This window comes from Canis lupus, chromosome 2 (assembly GCF_003254725.2).
Source record: "Canis lupus dingo isolate Sandy chromosome 2, ASM325472v2, whole genome shotgun sequence".
Lineage (NCBI taxonomy): Eukaryota > Metazoa > Chordata > Mammalia > Carnivora > Canidae > Canis > Canis lupus.
The window spans coordinates 49,809,193-49,833,895 of record NC_064244.1 but is presented as its reverse complement, the minus strand read 5'-3'; the positions used below and the strand labels follow the sequence as shown (position 1 = coordinate 49,833,895).

Genomic DNA, 24,703 nt, shown 5'->3' with positions numbered 1-24,703 from the left:
AGAGATAAAAATTGGCAAGAGATTATTCCTAGAAACCACTGTTTCTAATTATAGTCCCACTTTAGTCTTCAAAAGTTTTAACAACTGACCTTAGTAATTTGTTTGGAACATTTCTGGTATGCATGTTGTATTGCAGCCAAACTTGGAGATAAACCACCATGCAGACAAGTCCCTCGATAGCTTCTGTAAATGGCAGAAATCCATTCTCTCTCACCAAAGTGATGGAAACACCATTCCAGAAAATGGGATTGCCCACCACGATAATGCTGTTCTTATTACTAGGTATGGTTTGTTGCAAATATTTTACCTTTGATTGTTGTGTTTGATATTTTAACTATATTTGGTTCTATCTAAGGCCTCATTCAGGTAATGAGTATATTGAAAGCAAAATGGTAATTTGTTAATCACCACTGAGAAAGAATATATTACACTATTATTGTGTTTGCATCAAATGAACCAAATAAGAAAAAAGAACAGATATGGAATTGACTTAGAAATTTAATGAACATCTTTCCTCCTACTGATGTCTATTCATAAGGTTTAATTGGAAGCACATATATGTTTTGTTAATTGAAAAAATATATAATAAAACAAAGATTAAAAAGTATGAGAAGATTATATTTTAAAAACAAAAGTGAGTCACCCCTCTTGGTTATAAAATATATTAATTATTCTTACCTCCAAATTGTTAAAAGTAAGGATATCAATAGTTACACAGTTTACTTAGACGAATGTTTATTTAATTAAAAATATTTTGATTAAGGTATAAATAAAAAGAAGCACATTTATTACATTATAAATTGAATAGCTTGCTTCTCAGAGCAAAATTATTACTTGATGATACTGCAGTGAATTTATATAATTCTTTCCAGTTTTGCATAACTATATTCAGATCCATTTCATCCTTACTCTCCAACAAGAACTCTGTGAAGCTGATACCATTATTATTTTTCCCATGTAAAGAATGAGGAAACTAGTTTAAAATACTTAAAAATCTCAAGCAAGTGAAAATGCAAGGCTCAAACCCTGGTGATCCTGTATTCTATGACTGTACTCTGCTTGCTGTCTTGGTTTTTTTTTGCTGTCAGTAATTATAACTGGTTAGAAGCATGCTTACTTAAATCATTTTAAGATGAACTTGTCTTGTGACCTCTTATCAGTATTTAAAAATGAAAAAAAAAACCCAATAATGAAAATGGAAGCATTATTCTATCTTGATGAAATGGAATAGACTTTGGTATCTTGGTTATTTCTTTTAATTTGCAAGATAGTGTTTAACATGTATTTCACCTATGGTATGCCCATCTACTCTACATTAAACTGTATGAAGGGAGTATAAAATTATATGACATCAGAATCTTGAGATCCTGGAAGATAATGTGAATTTACCTTTTTAAAAAACATCGCTGTTAACTAAGTTGTAGGGTTAAAGCTTCTGAATTTTTTTTTTAAAGTTATAATTACTTTAATTGACTTCATCTACCTGGCATTGTAAACTAGAAAATTTTGTTTATGACATGCTTGCTGAATAAAAACAACATTGTATGGGTTCTGTATTCATATGTGTTGACATGTCAGTCTGATAAATTCTGCAATTCCTCAGAGTCTTGTGGTCTGGAATGATTCCCAAATATATTTGAGGAGTTAAAAATATACTAAGGATTGTGCAAATATAGAAACCTTTGTATAAAAATATATATGGATATGATTAGTGTCAATGAAATTACTACAGGAAAATATCTGTTATATATGGTTAGCAAAATGATCACAGATAATTTACATTGGCTTCTGTGTTTGTATTTATAAAGTCCAACTCTCCCCAAAAAGGCAATGCCCAGTGGGATCCTGGTGCTTTATATTTTTGTTATTGTATGCGCATTCAATTTTTAGCTTTTACATCAAATGACAGTAGCTATACCAATAGTGCACATTTATAAGTATTTGCATAGTGAAATATATCTGGGCAGTTAGCCATCTTTCCTCAGCACTGACTACGATATTCAACTGTCTTACGTGTTCCTCTGAATTGGCCTACATATTTTTCTGATCTTCTGCACAGTTCTCCCTTGTTTGTGTGCCTTTTTGATGCCTGAGGTTTGAATGTAAAATTTTATTTTTAGATGTATCTCCTAACGGTTAGACTAGCACTATAAATGATCTCAGAATTTAATAGGACAGTACTTTGAAGAGTTCACATCTCATACCATTTTAGATTGGTTATGTAGTGGAGGTTAGGAAAGTATCTCTTTGTGGCAGCATATAGAGTGCTGTTCTGAATTCTTATAGTCTCAAAGTAACTTTTAGTTTATTTAAAAGTCTACTTATCTTTGAATTATTAAGGCCATGGAGTGAACATACTTATTATAAAAATAAAGGTATAGAAAAATTAAAATATGCATATATATAAATAGTTTTTAATATACTCTTTGGTCTTAATACAGTATTTTTGATACCAGATAAAACAATAGAATTTTTTAAACCTTTTAAATTATTATTATTCATCTAAATGTAATGAATATCATCTCTAATATTGAAGGGTTTTTGTTGGATGGTTGACCATGTTTGATTCTTCCTTATATATTTTTGATTTGTGAAATTGAATATATCTTTAAGTAAAACTGCTATTTTTTGTAAAAATTCTAAGAATTTTATAGATGCTTTTATATTAGCATTTTTCATTACTTCATGTAACTCACTTATTAATATATCCAGGGTTATGATTTCACCATTTATAGGTAAGACCATGATTTATGTTTGCTTGAAATGTCAGCTCACTAGGGAGAATGTATAATGTGTTTACTGAGAATTCCAGAGAAAAATTGATGGATATGTTTATCTCTGCTAGGCCAAATTTTATCTCAGGGATTTAAATGTTTTAAGCAGAAAACCATTTGGAACTGTACTTAGGTAGTAATAGTTGCTTTTCAAAAAAATAAGTATAAAAGCTCAAAATACTATCTTCTCTTAGTAAATAATATATATATATTTTTTATATTGGCATACATTTAAAGCAAATGATGCTCTACAAAACTATCAGATCACTGAGACTAGTCAGAAATAAATAAGCAAAATAAAAAATTTAAAATTTTAGGGGCGCCTCACTGGCTCAGTTGGTTTGGTACCTGACTCTTGATTTCAGCTCAGGTCATGATCTCAGGGTTGTGAGACTGTGGGGCTCCCTGCTGAACAAGGAGCCTGCTTAAGATTCTCTGTCTTCCCTCTGCCCTGCCCGACTCACACTTTCCCTCTTTCTAAAAAATAATAATAATAATTTAAAAAGTTTTAAAAATTCTGTTGTTTTATCTGGTATCAAAAATAGTATTAAGACCAAAGAGTATATTAAAAACTATTTATATATACACATATTTTAATTTTTCTATACCTTTATTTTTATAAGTATGTTTACGTGTGTGTGTGTGTATATGTATACATATATATACATAATGAACATCTGTTATATACCAGTTAACTTTATCTAATCTTTTTGAAAAAACTGAAGTATACCTGACAAAGTTGTATATACTTTAAGCGTACAATGTGATAACTTAATGTGCCTGGATGTTCATACATCTCTCCAGATAGAAATCTCAGCTATTATTTCCTTAAATAAGCTTTTTGCCCTATCTCTCTTCTCCTTCTTGGATTCCCATGATGCTAATATCATTTCATTTGATGATGTCCCATAATTCAGGTAGTCTTTCTTCACTGTTTTTTATTTTGTTTTGTTTTGTCTTTTTTCTTTTAGTAGGTAATATCAAATGACTTGTTTCCAAGTTCATGGTTTCTTTCTTGTGCTTGATATATCTGCTGTTGTTGCTTTCTATTGCATTTTTAAATTTCTTTCATTTCATTCTTTAGCTTCATAATTTGTTAGGTTCTTTTATGTAACTTTGATATATCTTTTGAATTTATTATTTTATTCATATATTCTTTTCCTGATATCATTGAGTTGTGGATGTGTGTTCTTTGTAGCTTTCTGAACTTTTTAAGAACAAGTATTTTGAATTATTTGTTAATTTGTAGATTTCCATTCCTTTGCAGTCGTTTACTAGAAAAACATTGTATTCTTTTGATGGTGTCATGTTTCCTTGATTTTTCATCTTTCTATAGCTTTGTGTTGATGTCTGTGCATTTGATGTCACCCCTTCCATATTTTATGGAATGGTTTTGGTAGAGAAAAATCTTCTGTGGGTGGGCATAATGATGCTGGCTGGGTTGAGTATGATTTTTCTAGCTCTGGATAAGTTCCAGCAATGTAGTCTCTATTCACCTTTGTCAGCTGAGGTTAGCCTTAGTGAAGATTTTGGAGTTCTTTAATGTTTGAGACTGCATTTGTCTACAGCAGCAATAAAGGCTGCTGGGAACTATCTGATCTCTTTTTCTTTCATGGAGGATGTCATAATGGAGGGGGTTTCTCTTGGAGCTTGTCCAGCTTGCAAGTACCCACATTAGTGTTGGTAGCACTGATGTCTGATGTGTAGGGACATTTGGTAACTTTTAAAAAATAATGGAATATGGCACTATATAACTAGGTCAAGAAATGATTACTGTTTTGAACTTGAAACTCGACAAACAATTTAAGAAGTTAAATTTGGACTGTATGTATACACTTAAAAAGTTACATATGTTACAAAACTGTCATATTATTCTTATTAAACTTAGTATCAAGAAACTGTGAACTAATGGGTACTTAGGAATACATATCTACAATTTGACAGATTTAAAAATTATTTATATTCCCATATGAAGTCAGAAAATATCCACCACATTTAAAATCAAGACAATTTCTAAATTTATTTTTTGGCAAAAGCATTCAAGAAATCTTTTTAAAGTCTATAGGAATTCGGTGACATGGAGTATACTTGCATCAGTTTTGGGCATTAACATGAACAGACTAATGTATAAATTTCCTGAATTTCTCTCCTATCAACATCATGTTTAAAAATATGTATTTCAGATAAGAATTATAACCTAAAATCTTTTTGGTAACAGATTTATTGAGATATAATTCATAGACCATACTGTTTGCCCATTTAAATGTACAACTCAGTGACTTTTAGTATATTTGCTGGGTTGTGCAACCATCATCATAATTAATTTTAGGACATTTTCATCATTCCTATAAGAAGTTATCCTTTATTCCCTTATCCTTCTTCCCATCTCAGCCCTAGACTGAAACAACTACTAATCTACTTTTAGTCTCTATAGCTTAGCCTATTCAAGACCTTTTGTACGAATGGATTCATAAAGTATGTAGTCTTTTGTGACTGGCTTTTACTTTGCATAGTGTTTTCAAGGTTCAGCTACATTGTGGAACATACCAGGACTTTGTTCTCTTATTTGACTAAACTCTTGAAAATTCAAGATCCAGATCTTTTAAGAATGCCTCTATTAACAGGCTATTCTTTAATAATCATACTTCCTTTTCAGTTTGTCAGTAATTAAATGCATAGGACATATAAATACATCTCATAATACAGACGCAAAAATTGCACACCAAGACACATATTTTAGTCTTTAATTAAAATGAACATATTTATCCTCTTAAGGGATCATGACTATTTGCTTTGTTGCTGCTGGATTTTAAAGGGATTAGAATTTCCAAAGTCAACTAATATTTTCAGTTGGGAGATTGAAAATAGCTATAAAAAATAGTCTCTTGCTAAAACTTGGCCTATAGTATGTGAATTGAAAGAAGTTTTCTTAATTTTTATAGGATGTATCTGTTGGAATTCTATATTACCTTCATGATTAAAAACTTGGCCTATAGTATGTGGATTGAAAGAAGTTTTCTTAATTTTTATAGGATGTATCTGTTGGAATTCTATATTACCTTCATGATTATATATTAAACAGATAGAAAAAGGAAATTAAATGTGGTACATTAACATTTATTTGATATTCATTTATGGGTTTCTTTTAATCCCCAAGGAAAGGCCAGATAAATTTTTTATGAACTATCACTAAGCTTTTAAGAATATGCAAGTTTATCAGCAGCAGAGGAATCTTGAATTCAGTTTGCAGATGAATTGATTTTGGTATATGAACATTTTGAAACATTTAATATTCTCTTACTACTCTGGCTCTTTCATTCTTAGTTAACCAAACCACCTATACCCTTTTTTCTTTTCCAGTTTCTGTTCACTTCATCCCTAATTTATTGATTCCTTACTCAAGTGTGTTTATCTAGATTCAGTTTCCATTCCAATCAAGGCTTATGACAGACTTATGCAACCTTTATACTCTGTGCAATCTGGGACATTTTTAATATTGAGAGAGGGTACCACTGGCAGGTATGCCTAGACAATAGGCACAAAATAGAATCAGGTAAATCAGATCATGGTCATCCCAGGCATTACCTATTTTTGCTTCTTAAATTTTAATTAAAAATGGAAATAAGAAGATACTCTTCTCTCACTGCCTAAGGTTGACTAAATACATGCATTTTAATGAACTATCTTTGTACACACCTTGACTAAAACAGGTTTATTTGTAATAGACATCATTAAATAGTTAAAGAAGGATCTATTCTAATAAACACTTATCTTTAGGGAATAGTAAGTTTAGTATTTATATTGGTTTTATGGATGTATTTTTGCAATTGTTTATTAAATACCAAATTCTTAAGTGCTTTGCAGATGTTTAATCTTTTTTTTTTTTAAGACTTTATTTATTCATGAGAGACACAGAGAGAGAAAGGCAGAGACATAGGCAGAGGGAGAAGCAGGCTCCCTGCAGGGAGCCCGATGTGGAACTTGATCCCTGCCTGGCCCTGGGATCATGCTCTGAGCCAAAGGCAGATGCCCAACTGCTGAGCCACCCAGGTGCCCCGATGTTTAATCTTTTAAACATCATAATAGCGGCGTGAGAGAAGTTCTGTTATTATCTCTATTTTATAGATGAGGGAAGTGAAATAACACATTAATTAAAGGACCCAAGATTTATACCAGATAATCCAACTGCAGAGTCCTTTTAGAGGAATTATAAGGGTGTTCGATAAAAAATAATGTGGAGATACTTTAATAATGTTGGTGTGTGTGACAGGCAGACCTCTTTAATGGCCCCCCATGATCTTTGCCTGCTGCTGTTCATGATTTTTTGTGTAATCTGCTCCTATTGAGTTTGTGCTAGACCTAGTGAATTGATATGTTTGCGACTTGGATTCTGCCTACCTACAAAACGGTGTATTTCTTTAATTTTCCTCAGCAATGTTTTGTGATATTCACACTTTACTTTTTTGTTGTTATTGTAAATGGTATTTTTAAAATTTCATTTTATAGTCATTCATCACTAGTATATAAAAAGAGTTTATTTTTATCCTGCACTTTTGCTAAGTTTTTATCCTGCACTTTTGCTAAGTTCATTTATTAGTCTTAGTAGCTTTTTAAAAGATTACAATGGGTTTGTACAATGGATTGCAAAGTTAATCATGTTTTTGAGATCTTTTTTTAAAGATTTTATTTATTTATTCATGAGAGACAGAGAGAGAGAGAGAGGCAGAGACACAGGCAGAGGCTCCATGCAAGGAGCCTGATGTAGGATTCGATCCTGGGTCTCCAGGATCACACCCCAGGCTGAAGGCAGGCGCTCAACCACTGAGCCACCCAGGGATCCCCGATGTTTTTGAGATTAAAGAGAGTTTTACTTCTTGTTTCATCCTGAATGACTTGTAATTCTTTTTCTTGCCATATTTTACTGGCTCGAACCCCTAACACAATGTAGAATAAAAGTGGGGATAGCAGACATCCTTGTCTTGTTCCTGATCTTGGTGGGAAAGAATACCATCTTTCCCATTAAGCGTGATGCTTGCTGTAGGTTTTTCATAGATGCCCTTTATCAGGCTGACACAGTTTTACTCTATTCCTAGTTTGCTCAGAGTTTTTATCAGGAATGGATATTGCATTTGTCACATGCTTTTTCTGAATTTATTGAGATGATCACATGGTTTATCGTTTTTTTTTTTAGTGTATTAATACAGTGAATTGCATTGATTGGTTTACTTATTTTTTTTTCAGATTTTATTTGTTTATTAGAGAGAGAGTGCATAAGCAGTGGGGAGGGACAGAGGGAGAAGCAGACTCCCAGTTGAGCAGGGATCTCCCCACCCCCCACACAACATGGGCCTCGACCCCAGGACCATGGGATTATAACCCCAGCGTAAGGCAGATGCTCAACTGACTGAGCCAGCCAGGTACCCCTGCACTGATTGGTTTAGAATGTCATACCAATCTTGCATTCCTGAGATTGGCCATGATGTATTATCCTTTTGATGTATATTAAATATGATTTGCCAAAATTTTATTTTTTTGTATCCTTTTATTTTTTCTAATTTTATTTATTTCTTTAGAGAGAGTCAGAGAGAGCATGAGTGGGGAGAAGGCAGTGGAGAGGACCAAGCAGACTGCTCACTGGAAGCCTGATGTGGGGCTCGATCCCAGGGCCCTGATATCATGACTTGAGCTAAAGTCGGATGCTTAACTGACCGAGCCACCCAGGGCGCCCCTTTTTGCATCTATTTCTTATGAGAGTTATTGTTCTGTAGGTTGCTTTTTTTTTTTTAAGTTTTTAGTTTTTTATTCATGAGAGGCACAAAGAGGCAGAGACTTAGGCAGAGGGAGAAGCAGGCTCTCTGCCTGATGCAGGACTCGATTCCAGGACCCCAGGATCAAGACTTGAGCCAAAGGCAGATGCTCAACCACTGAGCCACCCAGGGGCCCCTGTTCTGTAGTTTTCTTATAATGTCTTGATCTGGTTTTGATATTAGAGTAATGCCGACCTCCAGAATGAATCAGAAAATATTTCTTCCTTTTCAATATCCTGGAAAAGTTCATATAGAATTAGTTTTATTTCTTTGCAAATGTTTTAGGTGGTGAACCAAGTGAAGCCATCTGGACCTGGCGTTTTCTTTGTTGGACAATTTTTAACTACCAATTCAAATAGATTAAGAGATAAAGGGCTATAAAGTTATTTTATTCAGTGTGCTTTGATATTTTGACTTTTACAAGAAATTTATTTCATCTAAGTTGTTCTCAAATTTGGATTTAGTGGTTTTCTCTATTGTTTTTCTCTTTTCTATTTCTTTAATTTCTTTTTTTTTTAAAGATTTTATTTATTTATTCATGAGAGACACAGAGAGAGAGAGAGAGAGAGGCAGAGACACAGGCAGAGGGAGAAGCAGGCTCCATGAAAGGAGCCTGACGTGGGACTCGATCCTGAGTCTCCAGGATCAGGCCCTGGGCCAAAGGTGGCGCTAAACCTCTGAGCCACCCCAGCCGCCCTATTTCTTTAATTTCTGCCATGATTTTGACTGTCTCCAGTCCTTTGAGTTTAATTTTGCCCTTCTTTTTGTTGTTTCTTAAAGTGGAAACTGTGGTCATTGATTCATGACCTTTCTGCTTTTTCTGATATAACTATTTGGTATTATAAAATTTCCTTCTAAATGCAGTTTTATCACATCCCACAAATTTGTTTATTTTGTATTTTCAGTTCTATTCAGCTCAAAATACTTTATAGTTCCCCTTCATTTCTTTTTTCCCCATGTACTATTTAGAATTGTGTTATTTAGTTCCAAATATTTGCCCCCCTCCCCGAGATCATTCTTTTTTAAATTCATGGGAGACACACAGAGAGAGGCAGAGACATAGGCAGAGGGAGAAGCAGGCTCCCTGAGGGGAGCCCCATGTGGGACTCTATCCCAGGACCCTGGGATCACAACCTGAGTTGAAGGCAGACACTCAACCACTGAGCCACTCAGGCGTCCCCTGAGATCATTCTTTTATTTCTAAATTTCAGTCAGAAAATATATTTTGTATTACTCAAATGCTTTTCAACTTACTGAGAATTGTTTTGTGGCCCAGAATATGGTCTTTCTTGGTATATGTTTCAAGTGTACTTCAGGTGAAAAGAATATGTATTCACTATTATTGGGTGGAATATCCTAAAAATATCACATAGATTAATTTGGGGGTTCATAGTTTACAACTCTTTTATATCCTAACTGATATAAACAATTTGGTTATGTGTTTTGAAATAGTTTTCATCATGTTTAGATTACTGAGCTAATTATTTCTGATTTTATCAGTTTTGACATTTTTAGCCATTATTTCCTCAAATATATTTTTGGTTTTACTCACTTCCTTTCTTGGTGACTTTACTTGCCCTTCTATTTGCCTGCTTGAAATTGTTCCACAGCTTATTGATGTTGTGTTTATTATTTTAAATCTCTCTTCTCTGTGTTTTTCATTTGGGTTAGCTTCTATTGCCATGTCTTCAAGCTTGTTAATCTTTTTTCCTCAATGTCTAATATTTTATATGTTTATATTTTCATCTCACACAGTATAAATTTTTTCGTCTCTAGTAGTTTAATTTTTTTTGATCTTCTATATCTCTTTGGAGATATAAAAACTTGGGAAAATACAAAGCTTTGGAAAGTATAAAATCTATTTTAAAGATCTTGTCTGCTAATTTTAGCATCTATGTCAGTTCTGAATCAGTTTCAGTTAACTAATATATCTCTTTATTATGTTTTATTTTCCTGGTTCTTTGTATACCTGGTAATTTTTGATTAGACATCAGACATCATGTTATTTTACCTTTTGGGTACTGGATTTATTTGTAATAAATATCCTAATTTCTGGAATGCCCGTTAGGTTCCTTGGAACCTGATTCTTTTGTGTCTTGCTTTTAAGATTTGTTATGCACAACAGGAGCAATGCTTAGTGTTGGGCTAATTATTCCCCAATATTGTGGTAAGTCCCTTATGAACACTGCTTACAAGGCCTTGTGAATCTTAGGGTTTTCTAGTTGGCTGGATAGGAATAGTTTCTTTATCCCATGTTAAATGAGTGATGGGTTATGTCATCTCTAATCCTTCAGGGTAATTTTTTCTAGGGCTTTGGGTCTTTCCCTCATACCTATGTGCTGATTAGAATTGTCAAGAATTTCCTTCTGCAAATTTCCAAAATCTGGTCTTTGTATAACTTTATTTTCTCCTGTAGTTGGTCCTATAAATTCTTGCTAGTATGGTCTCCCATATTTTCTGTACTGTCTTCAACACTGAGTCCATTGGGCTTTCCTGGACTGGGGCCTAGAAATTTTCAAGGTGGTAAGGAGGGGTAATGTTAGGGCTTACTTTGATTGCTGTTTTTCGGGGATCACTGTCCTTCATTTCTGATGTCTAATATATTGCAAAATGACATTTCATATTTATTTATTTATTTATTATTTATTTATTTATTTAGTTCATTTTTAAAATGGTTTCAGGCAAGAGGGTAAATTTGATCCCTATTACTCCATCTTGACTGGAAGTGGAAGTCCCAGGCAAACATTTTAAAACTGTGTACCCTTTGAAAGTATCTGGAGATATTCCTTTCCATTCCCCTTAAATACTTCAGTTTATATATTCTAAGAACCAAGGTATTACATAACCATAGTACAGTTGTCAAAATCAAGGCATTTAACATTGATACAGTACTGTTATTTAACAACCTGCATTTCATATTCAAATATTTTCAATTGTCCTCATATTCTTTGTAAGTATGTTCCCCCTCAGGCCAGTATCTAGTCTAGAATCATACATTGTACTTATTTCTCTTGTCTTTTTTAAGAGTCTCTTTTAATATGAAATAGTTCTCAATTTCTTTTATCTTGACTTTGGCATCTTTAAAGAGTACACGAGTTTTTCATGGAATGTATCTTAATTTGGATTTTTCTGATATTTCCTCAGAATTAAATTCAATTTGTGCATAGTTTTCAGGAATGACACTGAAGTTTTGATTTTTTTTTAAGATATAGCATATCAGGATACACATGAAACTGATTTTTTCAAGTATTGGAGATGTTAATTTTGATCGTTTGGTTAAGTTGATGTCTGTTATGTTTCTTCTTTGTATTTTTCTTTTTAAAATTTATTTACTTAATAAATAAATCTCTTCACCAACCTGGAGTTCAGACTCACAACCCTGAGGCCAGGGGTTGTATGCTTTACTGACTGAATCAGCCAGGTGCCCCTCCTTTGTATTTTTCTCTTTTTATCATTTTTAAGTAAGCTCTTCACCCTATGTGAGGTTCAACTCATGACCCCAAAACCAAGAGTCACATGCTCTACAGCTGAGCCAGCCAGGCACATCTATATTTTTCCCTTTTATAATTAATATGCAAATTTTGAAGACTTACTTTGAGGCCTTCTAAATATCCTGTCTCTTATGAAACATTTACCCTCTAGTTTTGTCATCCATTGATGATGTTCTAACTCTCATTGCTTCTAAATTTGTTAATAGGCCTTCCATTTAAGGAGGAAATTTTTTCTTTCATTCTCTCTGCCTTTTTTCCCCTGCAAATAGAGACTCATATATCTCTGTCTCTATCTATCTATCTATCTATCTATCTATCTATCTATCTATCTATCGTTTCCTTTCTGTGGCTTTCCGTTTTTGAGGATTTCACTCTGTTTTTTAAGCAACACTTCCATCTGTCTACAGCATTCTGTTCTTTCCTCCAGCCAGTAAGAATGCAACTTTCTACTTTCTGTTTTCGTCACCCTTTCCATAATTGATTGATATATTCCCACATCCAAATGTACTTGTAAATTTTTAAAATTACTGATGAAGTGACTATAAGAATTTTAATAATGCATGTACTAGAGAGTCTCCCATAAGGTCTAACCTGTTAAAACAAGAGCAACAAACACACAGAGAATAAACTCAAAGTTTTTTAAGTTTTATTAATTCTGTAAAAATCTATTAAACTTAAATTAGTGTTAATTAAATGTTTAGTGATTTCATGTATCTTACCTCTCTTACTTCTATAATGTTTTCTTAATTGGCCAGGCTTATTTTCAGAAATGTTTGAATTAGAATCAAGCAATAATGAATTTTTTTGTAGTTAGAAGACATCAGGTAGAGTCTAGGAATTGAAAGAGTTCACATAAACCAATACGTAAGTAAAAATATGAGACTCAAGGGCTGTATTTTACATGGTAAATGTCATCTAGCAGGTGACTGCAGCTAATTAACTAGAGTAGTATATTAAGTAGAATGTTTTATGCCAACTATAAAAGGCCTTGATAACTAGATTTGCAATGAAGCCTTATTTTAATAACAGATGTATTTTTGAGTTTAGTATTAAAGCACATGTTTTAACTATAAGAGAAAGAGACTAAGCGAATTATTTAAGATAAGCTGTTAGTAAAAATTGGACAAGTAAAACACTCAAGAGTACTTACGTAACATAAAAATAAGGAGTAACGGCTTAATGAATTATATTAAGCAACAAGAAAAATAAGATCTTATATGTAATAATCATATATTGCCCCTCCCCTGTAACATGTTTACTGACATATAAGTTACATACCATAGGGTTCACCCACTTAATATGAAGAATTCATTTTTTCTGAAGAATTCATTGTTGTTAGTATATTTACACAGTTATACAACTATCACCACTATCTTAGCATACTTCTGTCATCCCAAAATGAAATCTGTTGTGATTAGAAGTCACCTTCCACTTCCCCTAGTCCTAGGAAACCTCTAACCTACTTGCTGTATAGATTTACCTGTTTTGCATATTTCATATAAAATGGAATCAAAGGCGGGTGCCTAAGTGGCTCAGTCAGTTAAGCGTCTGCCTTCGGCTCAGGTCATGACCTCAGGGTTCTGGGATTGAGTCTCACATCAGGCTCCCTGCTCAATAGGGAGTCTGCTTCTCCCTCTGCCCTTCCTACCCTCCTGCCCCCACTGATGATCTCTCTCTCATTCTTTCTCATAAATAAATAAATAAATAAATAAATAAATAAATAAATAAAGTCTTTTAAAAAAATAAATGGAGTCAAATTGTAAGTGGCTTCTTTGACTCAGAATGTCCTCAGGGTTCATCAATGTTTTAACATGTATCAGTACTTCGTTCCCCTTTATTGCCAAATAGTGTTTTATTTTATGGATATACCACATTTTATTTATCATTTCATCCTAATGGGCATTTGGGTTGTTTCCTCTTTTTTGGCTGTTACGAATAATGCTGGTGAACATTTGTGTACCAGTTTATACATGGATATGTGTTTTAGTTTTCTCCTGAGTATATACCTCAGGTGGAATTGCTGGATCATATGATAAGTCTGTATTAATCTTGAGGAACTGTCAGACTATTTTCCAAAGTGGCTGCACTATTTATATTCCCACCAGCACTATATAAGTGTTCAAATTTCTCCATACCCTAGCCAACATTTTTTTATTGTCTTTTTGGTCACAGTATTTCTAGTGAGTGCGGTGACAGTATTTTTGTGATTTTGACCTGGATTTTCTTGAAGGCTATGTTGAGCACCATTTCATGTGCTTATTAGCTGTGTCTATCTCTTTTGAAGAAACATATAATGTACTTTTTTTGGGCTTGATTGCATTTCTTGATTGCATTTATATAGAAAGTAAAGATGAACATTTAACTTTATGCAAAATCAGGTAGTCATTCTGTCATTCTGTCAGGTAGTCATTCATTATTCAAGTACTTCTTGAATAGATATTGTTGCATAATGGAAAGTGGGCTTTGGAATCACACAGACCTTGAATCCACCCCTGACATTGCATCTGTTCGTTGGTGAGCTAGGGCTGAATACCAAAGCTCTTTGAACTTGTGGAATGGTGTGCTGTTAATGACATAATGTGTGTGGGTACTGGGTACAGTGCTAGGCACCTGGTAGGGAAGCATAATAATTATTTGGAACGGTTATTAACCAAATGTTAAGCACGTATCAGGTTTTGAGAAGGCAAAGTATGGTGGAATCATAGAAGCAGCACTGATTTTACATGAAGGAGAGTCTAAGTATAACTTTATTTAGGGATTTGAAGTTCTGTAGGAATTTGGATGAATGTTGGGTGCTTGTTCAAGAAAGAGACACTGCATGTGCAGTGATATGGAAAATATGATTGAGAAAATGGCTTCATTCAACCTCTGTTTTTGAATTTATAAAAATATATCACTGTAAAGAAAAAAAATGTTTTTGTGCTGCTAGCTGCTAGTTATTCAGTGGTGAATAAATTAAAGAATGAGTTGGTCAGGTTTGAGGAAAAGAAGGGAAATATAATGATCAAAGTAATATTAGAGAAGTTGCAGGGGCCAGACCATTCTGTGTGCATACTTATTCTGTACCATGGTACCACTTATTTAGTAACATGGTATAGAAATAACCATTTCCCCTATTCGTGAGTATTTAAATAGATTTCTTTTGTTTGTTTTTTAGTTAGTAAAAACAATGGAATCCTCCTTATACACAGGTAAAGTATGTCCATATCATGTAATGCTAATCAAGAATATATGGACATGGGAAGTTCATCGAGAAATAAAGTAAATTGGGCAAACAAAATTGCAGAATAATGCATAAACTGTTACTTCTTTTGTGTTTAAAAAATCAACAAGATTAGTAAAAAAAAAAAAAGGAAAATTAACTTTTGTTTTCTTTACATAAAGGATGACATTGGAAAAATTCAAGTGGAAAAGTGACATGATCAGATTTGAAAAATGTCCCTGGCAGAGGTGTAGAGGATGGATTGTGTGTGTGTGTGTGTGTGTGTGTAAGTGCTAATATATGCAAAGCAGTGGAAAATGGGTGGAAAAATTCAATGCCTCTTTTCTGTCCAGTTCAGAAAGGCTTCTTAGAACTATTTGAATTAGCATTTCACTTTCCTTTTTAACTTATCCCAAAGAACTGGATGCCAGACAAAAATCTGAGCCCTGAAGTTGGAAGATGAGGTGTCCTTGATGAGTGAGGTAAAAGGATAAAGGAAAAGAAAAGAGGTTTGAGAAATAAAGAAGGGACAGACTCATTGAGAGACACTTATTAGAAGTTACTCCTCTTTTTTGGTTACATTTTCACACTGGATTATTTTGGGAGAATATTTACAAAATTGGCTATATCCTTCCTATCCCTGCTCCCTCCAAATTCATCAAAGACTTGCATCCCTACAAATGATAGCTTTCTCATTTCATGAATTCTGAGAACCTTAATAATTGGCCAATATTAAGGAAATGTTGACGGAAATAATTCTGAAAAAGCATTCTAGAATAAGAAAAGGTGACATTTGAGTATTTTGCCCACTTTCCTCACAATCTTTTCTCAACTTACATTTATTTTTAGTAATCTCATTCATTTTCATGATTTTAAGTGCCATCTATGCAGTTAAGTACATCTATTTAGCTTTAAGTACCATTTATATGCAAAAAAGCATTTCCAGCCCTGACCCCTCCCCTAAACTCTGTATTTGTGCCTAATTGACATGTGCATGCACCTCAAACGTAAAATATCTAAAACTAAATTCCCAATCTTTCATTTAAACCTATTCTTTCTTTAGCTTTTTTTTTTTCAAGTTTTCCCTACATGGCAAATATTAAAATATTAAAATGTTTTCCCCTTATACAAAGAGCAAAAAAGGTACTAGTTAGGAAGCTAATATCAAGAAATTAGTAACTTGACAGTGGGAAATTAATATATACTAAGTTCAGCTCTCCCCAAATTTTCAAGCATCTCCCCTGTCTCCTCATTTTTACATTGTTATTTTTTATTTGCTGATCTCCCACACCTTCGGCCCTATCTCGTTAGTTTATATATGCCATGAGCTAAATTAGCAAAACACATACTTAAAAACAGTATTAAAAGAGAAGAAGTTAAAAAAAAAAGAGAAGAAGTTGAATTATAGTTCTTGCAAAGGTAGGCGAAGTATTTATGGGATCGTTCCTATCATTCCATTTCTCTGGAGTTCTGGGTTTAACTTTCAAAATGGGTTTTGGGGCCTGAAAGATATAATTAAAATGGTACAGTAACTTATCAAATGTTCTTTCAAAAAATAAATTGTTTCTCCATTTTACTGATGCTAAATGATATTGAGAAAGCATAGACTAAGATATTCATGTAGGGCTTAATAGGACTTGCAGTGGAAAGGCTGGGAAATGGAATAGGAAAACTATTAAAAATAGTTTTGAGGGGTATAAAAATTACTGTCTTCTTCAAAAAATACCATAAAGCTTGCATTTATACATTCACTGAGACATTCAAAAAGCATTTATTGAGCATTTACTCTGTATAAGTTATTGAGATCATGTAACAGTAAGATAGATAAATGTCTAAGCTTTAGGCTTTCACTCTAGAGTAAAATAGATTATGAATAAGTAGACAAAGAAATACATAATTTTAATGTGTAGTATGTATTAGGATAGAGACAAAGAGACAACATAAGGTGGGAGAAAAATCTTTATGATAAAATAACTTAAGACTTTAGAACTTTCAGGGCATCTGCCTGGCTCATTGGGTAGAGTATGCTTCTCTTGATCTTGGGATTATGAGTTCAAGCCCCACATTGGTCATAGAGATTACCTATGGAAAAAGACAACAGCAACGACATTAGAACTTTCAAAAGTTCTGAAGAATGAGGTGTCAGTCATAGTAGAGGGAGAGAATGACAATGGCATGAGTTTATGCCAATAACAAATAAACCCTAGTAAGTAAGTAAGATGAGAAAGAATTTGGATTGTATGAGAATATTTGCTGCAAGTGCATACACATGTAATCTTTTTTCTCTCGTTTATTTTTGCCTTGTCTTTTGTTTTTAACCCCCCTGGGGATGGTTTTTAAAAAATACTAATTGAGATCCTTATTTACATTGGATTCGACTTATTGATGGAGAATTTCCCTTAAGGAGATTGAGTTTTGACTGACTTTTTTCCTGGGAAATCAAAATTGTCAGCGTCTGCAGGTCTTTTCTATGAGACCATTCAGTTTTTCCAGAAAATAACCCAGTAGTTAGTTTCTTGCCTAATTTCAAGTGTTCTGAAAGCAAAATAGGGAAGGAGGTGAACAGATTCCAAGGAAACATACTGTCATTGTTTAAACTATTAGGCTTTACTTTTGCCTTCCACTGGGTTTCATACGCTCAAAACTGAGCCTCTCTAGGTTCATTTCTTCAGATGTGTAGGGGAGGGCCTTTTCCAGGTTCACAGGAGCACCTAATTTTTTGTTTACACACTTTGAACCAAACTGTTTTCAGCCTCATGTCTCACTTCTTTCAAAGATGGTTAGTTCTTAATTTTCCATTTTCTTTGAGCTAAGATAATTTTAATTTATTTAAATTAACTTTGTCTTCATTCAGAAATGTAGAAATAATGTTGATAACCATTACTGAAGTTAGCTTTTGTAGTGATAGTTGAAATTATCAACTGATTTTGAGAATTTTGTGGACTAGACAAAACTTTGTTAAGTTTAAGACAAACTAGTAAGTGTAATTCTGTGACTTCATGGGAAGTCCCAAGGTAATGCCTTAAATGTTGAGTGACTGTTGTTAGAATACCTACTTGTTTAAAATACTACCTATAAAATCAGACATGATTGGAGTACACAGAGTGTAATAGTTTCTTATTTTGTTTATAAGCTCTTGATATTTCAAATAGAATTATTGTGTCTTTTTTTCCTGTCAAGTGTTTATACTAGTTTTGACTAGTATATTATTATTGACTTTTAAAAATGTTTCCAGTTTAATGATTTAATTTTAATGTTGTCCTATTACTTAGGGTTGGTTCATTCTTATTAATCATTCAGTATTATGATGGTAAATAATATTATGTATATAGTAGATTCATTTTTTTTAAAGATTTTATTTATTTGTTCATGAGAGACACACACACACAGAGAGAGAGAGAAAGAGAGAGAGAGAGGCAGAGACACAGGCAGAGGGAGAAACAGGCTCCAAGCAGGAAGCCTGACGCGGGACTCAATCCCCGGTCTCCAGGATCACACCCTGGGCTGAAGGCGGTGGTAAACCGCTGAGCAACCTGGGCTCCCCAATTCATTTTTAATCTTATGTTCACTTTCTTTTTCTTTTTTCCCCATTGCCCTTATTTCTTCCAATGGCAGTTCCTCACATCCTGTTTTTTTTTTTTTTTCTTTATTACTCTAGCTATGATCCTTAGGCTAGCTAGGAAAGCTTTGATTTCCTACTTTCTGTAGATGCACAGTTCAGTAGAGATTGAGCATGCCCTTTGAACTTCTCACAGGTAAACTCCATAGGAACACATCAGGATTACAAAATACTTTATTGCATATCAGAGTCCTCAGGAAAATTAAAATAAGTTGTTTAATAGTTTTCAGAAAAAAAAATAAGCATATTACCTACCCAACTTGACTGCAGCATATAAATTAAGGAATTATTTTTGGTGCTTAGCAGGCAAGTACTCCTTAAAGCCCTTTTAATGTACTCTGGCTTTCCTCCTTTGGTATGTAAGTAATTCTGCTTTCCAGAGAGTTATAGAAGAATAATGATTATATTTATGGGTCTAAATGTTTATAAGTGAAAGGTGACTAAAAATAATATTTTCTCAGTGTGTACTTAGTGAACCTTACTAGTAGAGAGGAAGCAAAACTAATTTCAAATCATGTTTTTGTTTTTCTTTTAGTTTTATTTATTTAGGTAATCTCTACACCAAATCTGGGGCTTGAACTCATGAGCCTGAGATCAAGAGTCCCATGTTCTTCTGACTGAGCCACCCAGGTGCCCCTCAAATTATGGTTTTGAAGTAAACCTATTATATTATATTATATTATATTATATTATATTATATTATATTATATATATTATATTCTTTTTCATAAATAATTTCTTTATTATTTTAATTGTGATTAGAATTTTGATTAGTTATCTTTTATTTTCAAAACATATCCCTTTTTCTGGAAGTATCGTTTTATTTATTTATTTATTCATGAGAGAGACAGAGAGAGAGAAGCAGAGACACAGGCAGAAGAAGAAGCAGCCTCCCTGCCCGGAGCCCAGTGTGGATCCGGGATCACACCCTGAGTCAAAGGCAGACACATTCAACTGCTGAGCCACCCAGGCAACCCTAGAAGTATAGTTTTAAATTAAAGAACAATTTTTTTCAAATATTTTTCTGAGTCATACTGATTTTGAGTTTTATCTGCATTCAACTGAATTTGGTTGTCTATCTACTCTTATTCTAAACTTTGAGTTTGTTTGCATACCAAATATATATTTGCACATCTGCCAACTTCTGCCTGCCACTGTTATTTTTATGCTTTTTGTATGCCTGTTATGTTTGCCACTTATTATAATCTGTCCCTGTTTGAGGTATCAGTGCATTTATAGAGGAAACCAAAACACTCTTGTCTTCTTTCCTTTGTATTGGTTTTTTTTGGTGACAATTTTACTTAGATACAATCCACAGACTATTCCATTCATCCATTTAAAGTAGAAATTTAGTGTTTTTTAGTATATTCAGGGAGTTGTGTAACCAGTGCCACAATGTATCAATTAAATTGTTTGCTCTTTTTTTTTTTTTTGCTATCTTTCTCCTGATGATGTGCACATTTATACTTTCTGAATGCTAAACCTGCATTTCCTTTCACCTAATGGATCTTTCAACCCTAATGTCCTACCATCATTCTCACATTCTAAAGCTAAGAACTTTCTCATTTTTCCCATACCTTTTTCCACACTTTTCCCATACCTGCAAATGCAAAAATCCTGCTCATTCTGAAAGGTGAAACTTGATATTGATGTCTCTGTTTCCCACTATCTAATTCTGCAGTATATTTATGCCATGTAGATGCATCCTAACTGGTCTCTCTGTATCTAGTCCAATTTAGCCATTATCATTTATATCTTCCTAAAATATCATTATCTTATTCTAAAGTAAAAAATAAATATATGAAAAAGTAAAGGCAAATTTACAATTGAGTTCAATTAGAGATTTAACATTAATCTACTTTTAGTTTTATTTTTTATTATTTTTTTTTGTTAAAGATTTTATTTATTTATTCATGAGAGACAGAGAGAAAGAGAGAGAGAGAGAGAGAGGGAGAGGCAGAGACACAGGCAGAGGGAGAAGCAAGCTCCATGCAGGGAGCCTGACATGGGACTCGATCCCTGGTGTCCAGGATCACACTCTGGGCTGAAGGCAGCACTAAACCACTGAGCCACCTGGGCTGCCCTACTTTTAGTTTTAATAGGGCAATTGAACAGATGAAAAAAAGGAATCTTAAATGTTAAAAACCAAAAATGGATTGAAATATTTTAAAAGTAAGAAAAAAGAGAATGTCAAAAATGGTCATGCAGACTTGAGAAAAAATTTTTTCTTTTCTGAAAAAAGAAAAACTGATTTTTAAACAGTGAATGAGTTACTCAGTGAATGAGTTAAACTCAGTGAATGAGTTAAATGGCAGATTAATCAAAGATGAAGAGAGAATCAGAAACTTGTAGATATGAAAAAATTACCCAGACTATAGCACAGAACGACAATTAGTTTCCCGCAAGTAAAATTCTTAGAAGTTTCTTTGGAGAATGGCTATTGATAGTAAGTTATATTGTTGATCTAGAAATATTTTTATTTTGCCCTAGTTTTTCAAAGATAGTTTTACTGGATTCATAATAGTATATTGATAGTTACTTTCTCTTAACATTTTGAAAATAATATTTTATTCCCTTTTGGTTTCCATTGTTGCTGTTAATGTGTGAGGTCAGTGTGATTATCGTTGTATGTGTGATCTATCTCTATAGCTGTTTTCCCATTCTTCTCTGTATCTTTTCTGTTATTTAACCTTCTTAGTATACAATGTGCCTTTTGTATCTTGTGGATTCATATCTTTCATCAGTGCTGAAAGTTTCTCAGATTTGCAAATGTATGTTCTCTTCAACTCTTTCTGTTCTCTCCTGAGTCTCTTTAGATGTATATCATACCTTCTCATTTAGGTATGATATACATCATACATAAACTGCCCAAATTTAAAAGGGATTAAGACTCAGTTATAATTCAAATTAGATCCTAGAAATAGATGTAGAGCCCATTGAACAAGATAAATAGTATAGTTAAGAAGTCAGGTTAAATCAAAACAATGAAACAATTAATAAATTCATCACAATATAAGTTTTACCTTCTTTTCCCATAGCATTGACTTGAGATTTTCAGGTCTACATGAACTTTTTGTTCCTAAATAGACCGATTTCAAATAAACACAAAAAAGATGTTCAATGTAACTAAATTTAGGGAAATACAAATTAAGATCATGATGAGATACCTATATATATTCATTAGAATGGCTGAAATTAAAGACAAACAACTGACAACACCAAGTGCTTGGAAGTCACTGGAACTCTCATATGTTGATGGTAGTTGAAAATGATATGGCCACTCTATAAAATAGTTTGGCAGTTTCTTATAAAGTTAAAAGGAAACTTACCAGTGACTCAGTCATGCTCTTGGGTGTTTATCCTAGGGAAATGAAATTTGTGTTCATACAAAAACCTGTACATGAATGTTTATAGAAGTTATAATCACTCCGAAGTGGAAACAACCTGAATATTCTTCAACAGGTGAATGTTATTCAGCAATCCAAAGGAAGAAGCTATTGACTCATGGAGCAATTTGGATGAGTCTAAAAGACATTATGCTAGTCTCAAAGATTAATGTAATGTATGATTACATTTATATGACATTTTTGAAAAGATTAAAATGATTATATGTAGATCAGTAGTTGCCAGGGGTTATGGTTAGGGGCATAGTGTGAGTATAAAGGAATAGCAAGAGGGAGGTTTTGTTTTTGGAGTGATGGGACTATTTGATTGTAGTGGGGGTTACACATTTATACATGTGTTAAAGTTCATAGAACTGTACACCAAAAGTTAATTTTAGTATATGGTAATTATTAAAATAAAAATGTTTAAGTGTCTTTTTTTTTTTCCAAAATGACAATTGGCAACAACCAAAGAAATTTAAGCATATGCCCTTCTAAGCATTTCCATTTCTAGGACTATATATACTTATGGTGTCAATATGGTAGCTAATGACCACATGTGGTTACTGAGTATTTGAAAATTGGCTCACCTAAATAGGGTTGTAATTTAAGTGTAAAAAGCAATCTGGATTTCAAATAATTACTACAAATAAATAAGGTAGGATATCTCATTACTAATTTTTTACATTGGTTTGCATGTTGAAATGATAATAATTTGGACATAACAATTTAAATACAGTATATTTAAAATTTTAAAAATAGGCCATTTTGTGCCTCATGGGTGTAGTATTAATGTTTATTTGATCCATTACCATGTTTCAAAATATACTGTCATAGATCATTTGTGATCCTGAGAGCTTTAATCTGAAATGCAACTCTAATGGAAATGCCCCCTTTTCTAGCTATGCTCATTTAGCCCTGGTAAATGTATAATCATTTACACATTATTCTAAGAGTTTTGATACAGTGAGATTAAAGACTTGTTTACTTTATACGCCCATATTCCAAGCATCCATTGAAAATATGATAAACTAGTTTATAAATTCTTAATTTAAAAACAGCAATTTACTTAAGTGAATAACATTAAGCACACTTATTCTTTATATATAAATTTGTTTTTCCAACCAAACTTCCCATTTAATTGTCTACTTCATGAGTTCTGTAGTAGATCTTTTGGAGAAAAGAGGGTTTCAGAAAAGCTTTGATTTACTCTTTTTTCATGATCTCTACTTCAAAGTGGAATTTTCCTTGCTTGATTACACTTACGGGAAGGGGTGGACATGCAGGGGGAAAATCAAAGTAAGCTATGCTTTAGAAAGAAAAGAAAAGAAAAAGGAATCACAGCCTGGAAAACAAATTTGCCTCTTTAGTTTTATATTGTTTCAGCTAAACCCTGTGATGAGGTAATTCCTGGTGAACTACTTATTACAAATGCTGCTCTTGTGTTGCTATCTTGGTATTTAGGAAAGAACAAATTAAAATGCAGAGTCAATACATGTTTGATGAGTTAGGTAGATTTGTTCATTGTTGGTATTGCTTTTTAGATGTAAAATGTGGAAGGGTTCTGAATAAGGCTTTTATTTTTTTTTAAGTGACAACTATTGAAGTTTAAAATAAATACTAGGTAAAATGGTATTCATAGTTTCACATTCTGTATTTTGTAATTAAAATTGGGCAGGAATCCAAAAAGACATAATTTCAAATACGTTGTGTCTTATTTTTTATTCTTTGATAATTTAGATCCTAGTAGGAATTCGAGATTAGTTTTACTAGAACAACAACAACAAAAACTCAAGAAGAAAATATTTTATCTATTTACAATAGATTTTATATAGGCTTTTGTTTTTGCTTGCTGTTGATTATCTGCTGAACAGTATAACCTTAAATTTAGGAAGAGGGCCTTACCTTTTAACTTTTGTTTGATTTTAAAACAGCAGTATTAAAGTCTTGCCCTAGAAATAAAAATATTATGTTCTCAACTGCTGAAAATGAAAACTACAATGAGGTATAACTTGTGAAATCCTCTCCCTTGGGGCACCCAGATGGCTCATTTGTTTGAGCTTTCGACTCTTGGTTTCTGCTCAGTTCATGATCTCAGCGTCCTGAGATTGAGTCCTGCCTTGGGCTCCATGCTCATTAGGGAGTCTGCTTGAGATTCTCTTCCTCTCTCTCTCTCTTTCCCTCACTCTCTCTCTTTGCCCTTCCCTCTCTTGAGCTCTCTCCTTCTCATAAGTAAATGAATAAATCTTTAAAATTCTTTCCCTCTTTTTAAGTAAGAGACCCTGAAAGTTGGGTTTAGAATGCTTTCCCTTTACAGAAAACAGTTTGATTTGTCTTTACCTTGATCTGATTAGTTGATCATTTAATATGGGTGTGAAATATGCATATAGGGATCATATTTATATATTCTGTTAATACAGAATATTT

The 24,703-nt window shown here is 33.1% G+C and overlaps 1 protein-coding gene across 4 annotated transcripts in view; it reads left to right on the top strand.

Annotated features, from left to right (window-relative positions):
* ADAMTS6 (ADAM metallopeptidase with thrombospondin type 1 motif 6) overlaps positions 1–24,703 on the top strand; it is a 297,356-nt gene that overhangs the window by 34,117 nt on the left and 238,536 nt on the right. For all 4 annotated transcript variants that reach the window (XR_007406729.1, XR_007406731.1, XM_049103149.1 and 1 more), the window contains exon 7: positions 137–282. Coding sequence is in view for 2 of the 4 variants with exons in the window: in XM_049103149.1 (XP_048959106.1) it covers positions 137–282 (146 nt within the window). In the remaining 2 variants the exon portion in view is untranslated. The remainder of the gene's footprint in view (positions 1–136; positions 283–24,703) is intronic.